At 44.7% G+C, this 10,692-nt stretch overlaps 3 protein-coding genes across 6 annotated transcripts; 2 read left to right on the forward strand and 1 right to left on the reverse strand.

The window, feature by feature from the left end:
- The first annotated feature begins 150 nt into the window (after positions 1 to 150).
- LOC139770575 (sterol regulatory element-binding protein 2-like) lies at positions 151 to 5,580 on the forward strand. The gene is made up of 7 exons (XM_071702610.1): positions 151 to 397; positions 829 to 1,368; positions 1,663 to 2,289; positions 2,377 to 3,303; positions 3,442 to 3,749; positions 4,248 to 4,403; positions 4,534 to 5,580. The coding sequence occupies exons 1-7, from the start codon at positions 298 to 300 to the stop codon at positions 4,885 to 4,887; spliced, it is 3,012 nt and encodes a 1,003-aa protein (XP_071558711.1). The 5' UTR covers positions 151 to 297; the 3' UTR covers positions 4,888 to 5,580.
- Positions 5,581 to 5,935: 355 nt separating this feature from the next.
- On the forward strand, positions 5,936 to 7,132 carry Rpl21 (ribosomal protein L21). Of its 4 annotated transcripts, none has more exons than XM_071702614.1 (2): positions 5,936 to 6,009; positions 6,607 to 7,132. In XM_071702614.1, the coding sequence occupies exon 2, from the start codon at positions 6,621 to 6,623 to the stop codon at positions 7,098 to 7,100; it is 480 nt and encodes a 159-aa protein (XP_071558715.1). In that variant the 5' UTR covers positions 5,936 to 6,009; positions 6,607 to 6,620; the 3' UTR covers positions 7,101 to 7,132. The 4 variants fall into 4 exon arrangements, with proteins under 4 accessions (XP_071558715.1, XP_071558716.1, XP_071558718.1 ...); XM_071702615.1 differs by having other exon boundaries at positions 5,963 to 6,059; XM_071702617.1 differs by having other exon boundaries at positions 5,969 to 5,996.
- A 198-nt stretch (positions 7,133 to 7,330) lies between these two features.
- On the reverse strand, positions 7,331 to 10,348 carry Usp12-46 (Ubiquitin-specific protease 12/46). Its single transcript, XM_071702613.1, has 8 exons — positions 9,898 to 10,348; positions 9,320 to 9,400; positions 9,020 to 9,236; positions 8,849 to 8,929; positions 8,479 to 8,774; positions 8,247 to 8,384; positions 7,981 to 8,124; positions 7,331 to 7,899 (listed from the first exon to the last, which is right to left on the reverse strand). The coding sequence occupies exons 1-8, from the start codon at positions 9,898 to 9,900 to the stop codon at positions 7,792 to 7,794; spliced, it is 1,068 nt and encodes a 355-aa protein (XP_071558714.1). The 5' UTR covers positions 9,901 to 10,348; the 3' UTR covers positions 7,331 to 7,791.
- Between the last annotated feature and the right edge of the window lie 344 nt (positions 10,349 to 10,692).

The raw sequence follows: 10,692 nt of genomic DNA on the forward strand, positions 1-10,692 counted from the left end.
GCGAAGTCCTCGCGCCGCGCGGATCGCTTCGGACGGAATCCGCGAGGCGTCGCACGCGTCGCGGAACGGGGGGGGGGGGTCTCGATTCCGAGCGGGTTTCGGAACGCGCGCCTAATGACGCAACATCGTCCGATCGGCGGCGGCGGCCCGGATTGGTCGGCCGACGGTCGTACGATTTGGTTCCTGCAATTTTCCGGCTAACTGCGCTCTTTGACGTATCGTTATTCGACCGCGCTCCGGTGATATCGACGGCGCCTGTGAATTTCCTCGACGTGATCGGGGAGGCCGGCGACGGCAATGGCAGACCCGGGCGGCTGGGCACCGGCCCCGGAGAATGACTTCCCGAATTTTCAATCGAATGACAACTTCAATTTGAATGAAGTCACTGGCATCGATGGTAGGTTCTTGCGCTCCGCTTTCCTCTCCGACGAGTATCTCTCTCTCTCCCTCCCGTGTGTGATACACGCGCGTATTTTGAGAAGTTAACGAGAAGATATTGTTATTAAAGGTCGCAGACATCTCTGTCAGTTTCTTATCTGTTCTACTTGTCACTGATACATCTGTGCGAATGCTACGTAAGAATCGCGCGGCATCGCTGATCGCGTCGCTTGATAAAGATTTTTGTCATTCTGAATAAAATTATTTATCGCTAAATAAAATTATCTACCCGAGACTTTTAATTTACATAATGTTTTTATAATTATATAAAAGTAGTTGAAGTTAGAAAGTATATTTAACAAGAGAAATTTGTACTTTCTGTATGAAATGTTGGTGTAAAATCGAAGATTTTATTGTTATCGATAAATTAAAATAATCGTTAACTTGCAGAGCTTCTCACGAATTGCGAGAGCGAGCTGCTGAAGAATGAGCTCTTCAGCGATGAGGCTCTGCTATCCGAATTGGATACGCCCATACCGATGGACACAGACACGTTTGACCTCTTAAATCTCAACAATGACGAGTTTAAGGACTTCAAGGACTTCAAGGATCCAGCGATCCTCGAGCCACCGAATACGAATGTTATGGTGACGCAGCAGACCGACAGCGGCCAGCCTGTCACTTACGTGCAGCAGGACATTCCGTCGGTGCCGCAAAACAGGCCGCAGAGGATAGTCGCTTCGACAAAGCCCACGGTGTTCAGCTCACAGTACGCGATACCGCAAAATGTGAACTTCAACGTGCAGTCGCCGAACGTCGTGACCCTGGCTCCGGTCGCCCAACAGCGGCAGCTACTTCTGCCGGCCAAATTAATCAAGTCGGAATCTCTCGTGTATTCGAAGGGTGGGCAGACCATCACGTCGACCACTCCCGTTCCACATCAGATACACACCCTCGTGAATACTACAAGCGGAACGGTATTGACTACTGGTAAGGGCTTTTCCAGACAAACTTGTGTAGCTGCGTAAACATGTGCATAAAGAGAATCATCTAATCACATTGCTATCATACGCGCATAAAATTTGATTGGATAATTTTCTTTATGGATGTGGTTACGCAGCTGTGCAAATTTTTCTAGATTGGCCCTAAATAAAAAAAGTTTTTTTTAAATATTATTATATTTACGTAAGCATTAACAGTTATCATCATATGAGATAGGAATGCGAGGAGATAGGATTGCAGTTTCATAGCATGTTGGATTAATATGATTCTATACGATTCAAGGGATTCCTGTGATGCTGGATACTGACAAGGTACAAATCAACCGACTCAACACAGGCACGCACGTGGGCGTACCGAGAGTAAGAGAGGTGAAGCGCAGCGCCCACAACGCTATTGAGCGTCGTTACAGGACGTCGATCAATGACAAGATAATTGAGTTGAAAAACATCATAGTCGGGACTGACGCCAAGCTGAACAAGTCGGCGATCCTACGAAAAACCATCGACTACATCAGATACCTGCAAAACACCAATGCGAAATTAAAGGCCGAGAATATGGCGTTGAAGATGGCTGCGCAACGGCAAAATCTTCGCGATTTGTTGGTGTGCGGAGAGCTGACGCCACCGCGCTCCGACTCGAGCGAGCCATCCCTGTCACCCGCACCCGCGCCTCTGTCACCGCCGTCTCCGTCGTCGGTGAAGGACGATCCGGATATGCTGCACAATCTGCACCCCGTGCCCACTCCGTCCAACGGAGGCATGAGAGATCACACTCGGCTGACGTTGTGCGGATTCATGCTATTATTTTTGGCGTTCAATCCTCTCGGCATCCTCGTGAACAACATTGGGAGATTCAATTATGATTACGTGAATACGAAACTGGACGGACGGACGATACTTAATTATCAAGGTAATGAACGCGAGTGGATTATTTCCCGCGCGCGATTTTGCTAAATTCTTTATCGCTAATATTCACCTTCCTTCTTTTCGATTATAGATCACCTGGAATCGGACAAGCAAACGTGGAGCAACGTTATTCTCTGGTTTACCAACCTGATACTCTTGGCGGTCGGTCTCTGGAAACTGTTACTGTACGGCGATCCCGTTTTGCCTACCGACAGCAAAGTCTTCCTCGAAGTACGTCGTTGGAGACGTCAGGCCGAATTCAACATATCGAAACACGAATGCAATCAGGCGTACCGAGATTTACACCAGTGCCTGCAGTACATCGGCCGGTCCTTCCCGTTGTCGCGTACGGAAATTTTTCTCGCTACCACATGGCAGATAGTACGGCAGACCCTTCACAAGTTATGGGTGGGCAGATGGGTCATGCAGATCAGCAAGTGGCTGTTGGAGAAACCAGAACGACAGCAGGCGGAGACGTCCGCCGTGGAGATCGCCATCGTTTACCAGCACATGCTCTGCCTTCGTATGTCCGAAGGGACGAAGGACTCGACGCTGTATCTCGCCCTTTGCGCTGTCAATTACGCGGAAGCTGCCGGCGAGAGTATGCCGAAGCCGCTTCTGGCTGAGATCTACACGAACGTCGCACTGTGCCTGAAACAATCTTTCTTTCCGTACATACATAAATATTATCTGGGCAAAGCACGCGTCCTGCTGTCCTCCTGCGCCGTTCCCCCGAAATTGAAATGGATCATGACCGACGAGGGCGCGAGATTTTTGGCGTCTCAGAAGTGGCAGTACAAGAAACAGGCCGACAGCGAATTCACGTCGCAGAGTAGCCGGGCGGACCCGCTGTCGTACGCGGCTCGCGCGTACAGGGATCACCTGATCGAGCAGTGCCTGCGTTTATTGACGGTCGGGGAGTGTCACGCATCCACCGTGCTCGAACTAGGACGGATCATCATGGCCTCCGCGGAAGTCGATGCCTGTTTCCCGTGCGCCGATAAAATCAGCGTAGCAAGTACGAAACGATTATCTGAAACTGCAAGAAAATATATGATTGTATTTTCAATTATGTGTTATTATATATTGTTATAATTACGTATTTTAGTATGCATTATCACGCAACATATTTCATTTTTTCTTTCTACTTTTGCAGCCTGCGAAGATGAGATTGGATTATGGTGGGGAGCGGTAATTTGCGCTGCCGCGAGTTGGCGGTTGGGAGAAGAGGATTCAAATGCGTGGAGCATTGTGGAGAGTAGATTCCCCTACGAGAGGAACTTCCAAATTGGCGACAACAACAGCAGCAGCAGTCCGTTACCCTATGCTGTGCTCAGTGTTCTTCAGGTGGCGAAACATCCGACAAAGTTGGTCTCCATGCGTTTCATTGATCAGGCGGGATTGCTGCTCGAGCAGTCCATAGTGTACTATCATTGCAAGGAGCAGTCATCGCAGAAAGTCTTGGTGAGTTAACGGAATAAATTCTAATTGACGGATAATCGCATTGCCATGTAGTTTTCCTAAACGTAAAAATATCTGCGTCGAGTTGAAATAACGTTGAACACAATGACAGAACTTGACGAGGTGAATAATGAACAGTTTTGGGATATTTCATTTATTTGAAGGAACAATATATATCTTTGCATAGGCAGCGACAAATTTTAAGTTCTGTCATTGATTGAATGTTGAATATTTATAAGTTACGTTTCGTTTATGCGTGTGTGTTAAGGGTAACTTCTTTCAAGCGTAAACCGTGCTACCGTTTACCTGTTACAAGTGTGCATTGTAGTTGCATTGCATGAAATATAACTATGCAATACTCCTGCAGTGCAACTCCTGTGGCAGGTCGCAGCACCATTTATATATATATATATATATAGAATAGTTTTATACCTACTTTTCGTGAGTCACCTGTGCAAACGCCTCTTCGCCTACTATTAATTCATTTCACTTATTTTTCAGCTTACTCAGTTACTGGTCTGCGACTGGCTTCTCGAGATACGCACAATTCTCTGGCAGGAGTTGGACACGGAGCCAGAGAGATCGGTCGTAAGCGTGTCACTCGCTGGATTTCAGCGTGATTTGGCGTGCTTGAGACAATTGTGTCAACATATCCCGGTAAGCGCGAGTCCACAATTTCCGTTTAGTTCGTCGTTTCAATAAAGCTCGAGTTGACAGCGGAATAAAATTTTACCTCACACGTAACTTTTTATCTAAGATACATGTAACGTTAATATCTTTTTTTCAGTCTGTATTGGCGCGAGTGTTCCTGTACGAGGCTACAGCGCGCATGATGGCCGGGGCGACGCCGGTGAAGACTCAGATCTTACTGGATCGCAGTCTGCATCACAGGAACGCGCGTTCCTCGATTATATGCGGGAAGGACCGGTCGCAGGAGCAGAACAACAGCGAGAGGGAGCACGCGGTCGCGTTATGCCTGGCGTGCAGGCATCTGCCGACGTTGCTGTTGGCCTCGGCGGGAGAACGCGCCGGCATGCTCGCGGAAGCCGCCAAAACACTCGAGCGAATAGGGGATAGGAAACGCCTTCAGGAATGCTACAAACTGATGCAACAGTTAGGCTCCGCGATCACTGCCAACTGACGTGATTATCAAATGATTTTACACGTTTTACAAATATACCTTATATATAGGTTTTACGTATACTTAAGTTATTAGATTACATACTCATTTAGCGGGCCGGATTTAGATGCGACTACCAGCCCAATTTTACAATGAGATCTTACCTTCCGCCAAATCTGTTATTGAAATTTTTTTTCTTTTCCATTGCGGAACCGCCGCGTGTCTGTGACAAAGTGTTGCGCGCATTAGTTTTGCGTGTCCGACAGCTGAACGAAACGTGAATGACAAGGAAGGCATTGTGAACACGAAAGGGACAATCGACAAGGAAATCAGACCAAAAATTGCATCTAATAGCGAATTCGGGCGCTTGCACTAGTGCACGCTGAGTTGATTGATTAAGAACAAGCCTTAGTGCGCACTCAGTGTGCACTAGTGCAAGCGCCCGAATTCGCTATAAGTTTGACCATTGTAATCATTGTATATAGGGCATTTCACTTATACAATACAAATCTTATACCTGATGTGAGCACCTTTGTTTTGTAGTAATTATTTTCTCTTGTTACAAAAATAGATGATTTATTTTTTTTTAATACTACTTAAGAGAGTACCTTATTTATAGACTATTATATAAATTATATATATCTATGTATATTTTATATAATTTAATATAATTTAATTATATCTTTTCATGGCAATAAATGACATGTATATACAGATGGAAAATAATTGACTTTAAAAATAGCTATAAGAATTTCAGGGTTATAATTATCTTATACCTTTTCAACCAAAAATCAATTAACAATTTCATATAAACCGTGGCATATATAAAATAAACGATCAGGGTCGGAATGATTTGCTCTCGACTATTAATTTCTACACGAAGAGATGTCATATTTTTTTTAAACAATAAAATTTCGAAATTACACCATTTCTGGTATTTTCATCGGAAGACGTTTGTATATTAAATTTCTTTTGCAAATATCTCAGATAATTTTATTTTCTATTTAAATTCACGTGTCGCAGTGACGTCACGCGCGTTCCGAAATATCGACAATCGATTCCGCACGAATCGCAGCGCGTCGCCACTCTCGAATCTCGAATGCCTCTTCTTTCCTGGCGACGACGTGAACGTGAGTTCCGAGTGTACGTTTGTCAGCATTTTAAGATTATTCCTCGCAATTCGGGCCGAATCGGTATGTCTTTCCTCCATGTACGTCGAAAGTGGATAATAGGCTTTCGTTTGCTGTTAAACTGCCGCCTCCTCAGCTCAGCCGAAGAACGCGAGACGCCAGATTTCAGCCGGTTGATCTCGCTCCAGCACCGAGCCACGTGTATTTCGCACGTTATGCATCGCGCGTTGAAATTCCTCTCACAACAATGTTTCCCGTCGACAAATCGCCTTTCCCATCATATAAATTATCACATAAGGCGTGAAATACAACGTTATCTCCCGTTAGACTCGTGCGAAAAATTGCAGGGATATTTAGGTTAGGTTGTTATACGCGGTGAGATCTGCAAATATGTGAAGCGTCGAAGACATTCGTTGCGTTGAGAAGAAGCATCTTTCTGTCTCAACAATCTTAATTTACAGTAATAACATTTACCTAATTGTATTTGAAGTAAATTCAATCGATCGGTCGATACTCCGGAGATCACAAGTTTCTCAAGTTTCTCTTTCACATATCAGTGACAGTTTTACTTCGGGAATATACAATCTTTTTCTTTTGTTTTTTATTACAGATTGACACATCGTCATGACTAACTCGAAGGGTTACAGGCGTGGCACGAGGGACTTGTTCTCCCGCAAGTTCCGCAAGCATGGCACCATCCCCCTGTCCACGTACATGAAGACCTACAAGGTCGGCGACATCGTGGATATTAAGGGAAACGGCGCTGTGCAGAAGGGTATGCCGTACAAGGTTTATCACGGCAAGACCGGCCGTGTGTTCAACGTGACGGCGCACGCTCTGGGAGTGATTGTGAACAAGAGGGTACGCGGACGCATCATCGCTAAGAGGATCAACGTTCGCATCGAGCATCTGAGCCACTCCAAGTGCAGGGACGACTTCCTTAAGCGCGTCAAGGAGAACGAGAGGCTCAGGAAGGAGGCGAAGAAGACGAACGTTTGCGTTCTACTGAAGAGACAGCCCGCCGAACCCTCCAAAGCTCACATTGTATCGGGACGAGAAGCGCCCATCTTACTTGCGCCTGTTCCATATGAATTTATTGCTTAAAACGTTAAATAAACTAAAATTTTCAAAGTAAAGGCGTGGCGTTATTATTTTCGATGTTGCTATCACGTAAAGCTGTTCAAGAGTCGGTAACTGAATAGAATAACCGATATTACTTTTTTAAGAACGCTATTATATGAATGAGATACGAATATTTTGTTCAGAGAAGACTTTAATTTCACGCTACAAATAAATCGGTGCATTTAATATGACAAATAAGCAAAATGCATAACTCTCATAACAATATTTTTATTCTCAGTCATATCTTTACATTTGTATAGAATCTGATAGTGCTTCCAACGTTTCTCTTTATATCAATGGACACGTAAGTTATCGTATAACGTAAATTACTCATTCTCTTCGAAAGGCGGACTAGCTTTTGAACATAAATAAATATAAAGCATAACACAAACTGCTTCCAATTTTTTTTTCTCGCAACAACTGCTGGTTTTATATGTACAAACCAAAAATTCTATCAAAATTTAGATAAGTTATGGATACTACGTTTCGCTTCTCTTTCTATATATTCTACGAGCCAAAACATTACCGAACGTCGTATATCATTCTCATATATATATAAATAATCTGACAAACCATTAGAACATTCAAAGATTCACATGCACTGCGCGCTTTGTTTGAAATACGAAATTAGCGTATGGGAGTGTTTAACTTCAATTGCTATTCATATTAAACTTTAACTACAATCTCGCGATTGATAGAACAGGATATAACCAGTTTCAGAGCTCTTCTGAATATCTGACGTGAGTCCATAAAAATCTTCTATAGTTGACGCATCAATTTTCTAGGGACATAAAGATACTTATTAATACCTCTTATAAATGTAGTTTATAAAATGTTTTCGCTGTAAAGCAGAAACACTTACGTCGACCATATCATCGTCAAAGAGCAACCAGAATCCATGACTTTTAACTATAGAAATGTAATGCCCTCGGTTAGGCCCACTTCCACAATGTATCACAACTGCCACCAGATCATACAATCGATCTGGGTTTACAGCATCATCACTCTGCAATTAAAATAATCATATGTTATCTTCAAGCATTGAAATAATTATGACTATTTAATAGAAAATTCATATCTAAGGAGATTTATCACGTGTTCATGAGTAATATCTGTATGAGTACTAACAGTATTGAAAAGTCTGAGCTCCAGTGGAAAAACTACTCTGTGAGATACTTTTATGTGGCGATTATACTGTTCCACATATTTAAATCTCTTTAGATGCAACGCTAGTATCATAGGTAGTTTCTTCACTCTCATTCGTTTCTGTAAAATTTAAAACGGTCATGTTTCAATAAATAATTTATGTGATTCGTGCAAAAAATTAATCAATGCCAATCAAACGCCACGTCATTAATACCTGAGCTTCCTGGTAACTGCTGCAGTGATCGCATTTGAATTTGTTGTCGCTACACAGGGTCTCTGTATTGGAGAAGCATCTGAGGCAGTGTGTGATCGAAGTATTCTGATCTACGTCAACTTGCAGATCAAAGAAGTCCTCGTCTTTGCTAGAAACAGTCTCACAGTTAAGGCAGCGTGTTTCCGACGTCAGTATCCCCTGGAATATCTCGTGTACCCACGTAGGCTCCGGTGGCGAACCTGCAGCATCCCCTGCCCCACACTTTCCTCCAGTCGGCTTGCTCTGAGTTCTCTCCGCTGACGCGATAAAATCACGACGGTAATTATGGTGCTACTGTGCGCTACCGAGAGCGACAGACAAACCTACTTACCCAGAATGATTTCATTTATGTGATTTATGAGGAAGTTCAAGAATTCGTGCGCATCTTGTTGCATGTAATTATCAAATTCCTCTGCAAGAAAGAAAGATAATTAAAGTTAACGACAATAAAATATCACAGTTACTACAAAATATAAATACGCATCATTTGAAGCACCCCGACCTTTCTCTTTCCTCAATCTGGCGATAAACTTCTTTGGCGCTATGGAACCTACTTTCTTCTTTTGAGTTGCAATACTGTAAAATAGGTCTGCCAGGCATGTTAGTAGGGTCTCCTTGGTTCGCTTATTTCTGGCTTTGTATTCTAAGACCTTCTCCCTAAACGGCCGACAAAAATATAAAGCCTGCAGCACCGAGTTGCTGTAACAGGTGTTGCCGAACTGCAAGAACACATTTTCATTGCAACTGGGGTGGATATCAAAGGTCGCCAAGTCGATTTGATCCAGCGGAGAATTACACTTACGTTGACTAAACCAAAGTAGTGTTCATTAGGCGGAAACTGATCGGAGCCAATATCTCTTTCCAATTGTGATATGGTTGTACCCTAGAATCGTAAATAAGAGAGTGTTACAAACCGTTCGATATTCACCACGTCATAACGATGTTACATAATATCAAACGTGCGTACATAAATGAGAGATCACAATTAATCTTATGCAGAACGAGTACGCGAGAAACGCACGTGACAATCAACGACTAGTAATTATGTAAAATCATAATATCTGTGTACATAATTACGTTTTATTATTTTAACAGCTATTAAACAATTATAACGATGAAATTGACACGCGAGATATCAGAAGCGATATATGACGGACGGTTACTCCGGATGTATCTCCGTTTCCGTGGCTCGCGAGCCACGTGGAACAACGCGTACATTTTTCTATCAAATTATCAACAATCGATCGTGACGTCTCACTTCGCGAAGGGACGCACGAGCGATCGCAATCGGGCGCAATTCTACGTATCTCCGTCCTCCCGGCAAGGATCATTTTTCTCGGGGGGATGGGGGGGAGCGGAGGGAGGGGGGGGGCCTTTTACCATTTTATGACACGGTGAGGCGAGCGTGACACTGGCAAGCACTTAGCGCGGACTTCAGCAACGGCGTAAACTCCATCGTACTGCGACGGACGTTGACCGGGATCTGTCGGCCTAGAGCATCTCCGTCGGGGGAGGACGGGAGGGGGAGGAAGGGGGCGGAAGGGGGGAGGTGGAACCGTGGCCGTCGCGCGCCGCAACAACGGCGCCGCTTCCTGGCGCCGCTTCCACGTGTCGTTCGCGTCCGCGATCCCGACGTGTGCCGGAACACCAGAACTCCGATCGGGACAGAAGGGTTAAAAAGTGGACGACAGGCTGAACACGCGGCGAGGAACGCCGACTCGCGGGGGCGTCCGTCCGATGCGACTCGCGCGACGAATTGAAGCCGGAACGCGCCGCCGATTCCGTCGCGTCGTGCGGGTCTTCCGCAAGCAATCAAAACCAGCGAGCTCTATATCATATTGGAGCAAGCGGAGGAGGGGCAGGAGGGACTAGGGAGAAGGGTCTCTCCCTCCTCCCGTTAGAAAAGGATAACGCGTAGACGTTGGTTGACTGTCTTTGTTAGGAATTCGCTGATTGGCTGGTGCTTCGTTAACGCCGTAACGCGAAATAGACGTGAAATTTTCCGTTTTTATATGCGCTTCAGACTTTTCATATTTCGCGCTTGGCCTATTTAGGGTGCACCCTTAATTAACACTTATGTAGCGAGAATATCTTTGTTTCGCGAATAGAATGCTACTCGACGCGACCGACGCTCGTAATTTTTCCTGAACCAACCAATGGCCGCGTTCAGGAAAC

This window comes from Temnothorax nylanderi, unplaced genomic scaffold, assembly GCF_030848795.1.
Source record: "Temnothorax nylanderi isolate EJ_2023f unplaced genomic scaffold, tnyl_v1.0 TNYL_tig0031_pilon, whole genome shotgun sequence".
NCBI lineage: Eukaryota > Metazoa > Arthropoda > Insecta > Hymenoptera > Formicidae > Temnothorax > Temnothorax nylanderi.

Bases quoted from the DNA above. Each gene is read 5' to 3' on its own strand.
- Usp12-46 (XM_071702613.1), bottom strand. The intron at 9,237-9,319 runs GTAAGTGTAATT...GTGTTCTTGCAG, and splicing joins ACTACTTTGGTTTAGTCAAC to TTCGGCAACACCTGTTACAG. The intron at 8,930-9,019 runs GTCGGGGTGCTT...TCTTTCTTGCAG, and splicing joins CAGATTGAGGAAAGAGAAAG to AGGAATTTGATAATTACATG.
- Rpl21 (XM_071702614.1), top strand. From the start codon at position 6,621: ATGACTAACTCGAAGGGTTACAGGCGTGGCACGAGGGACTTGTTCTCC.
- LOC139770575 (XM_071702610.1), top strand. From the start codon at position 298: ATGGCAGACCCGGGCGGCTGGGCACCGGCCCCGGAGAATGACTTCCCG. The intron at 3,750-4,247 runs GTGAGTTAACGG...CTTATTTTTCAG, and splicing joins AGTCATCGCAGAAAGTCTTG to CTTACTCAGTTACTGGTCTG. The intron at 4,404-4,533 runs GTAAGCGCGAGT...TCTTTTTTTCAG, and splicing joins AATTGTGTCAACATATCCCG to TCTGTATTGGCGCGAGTGTT.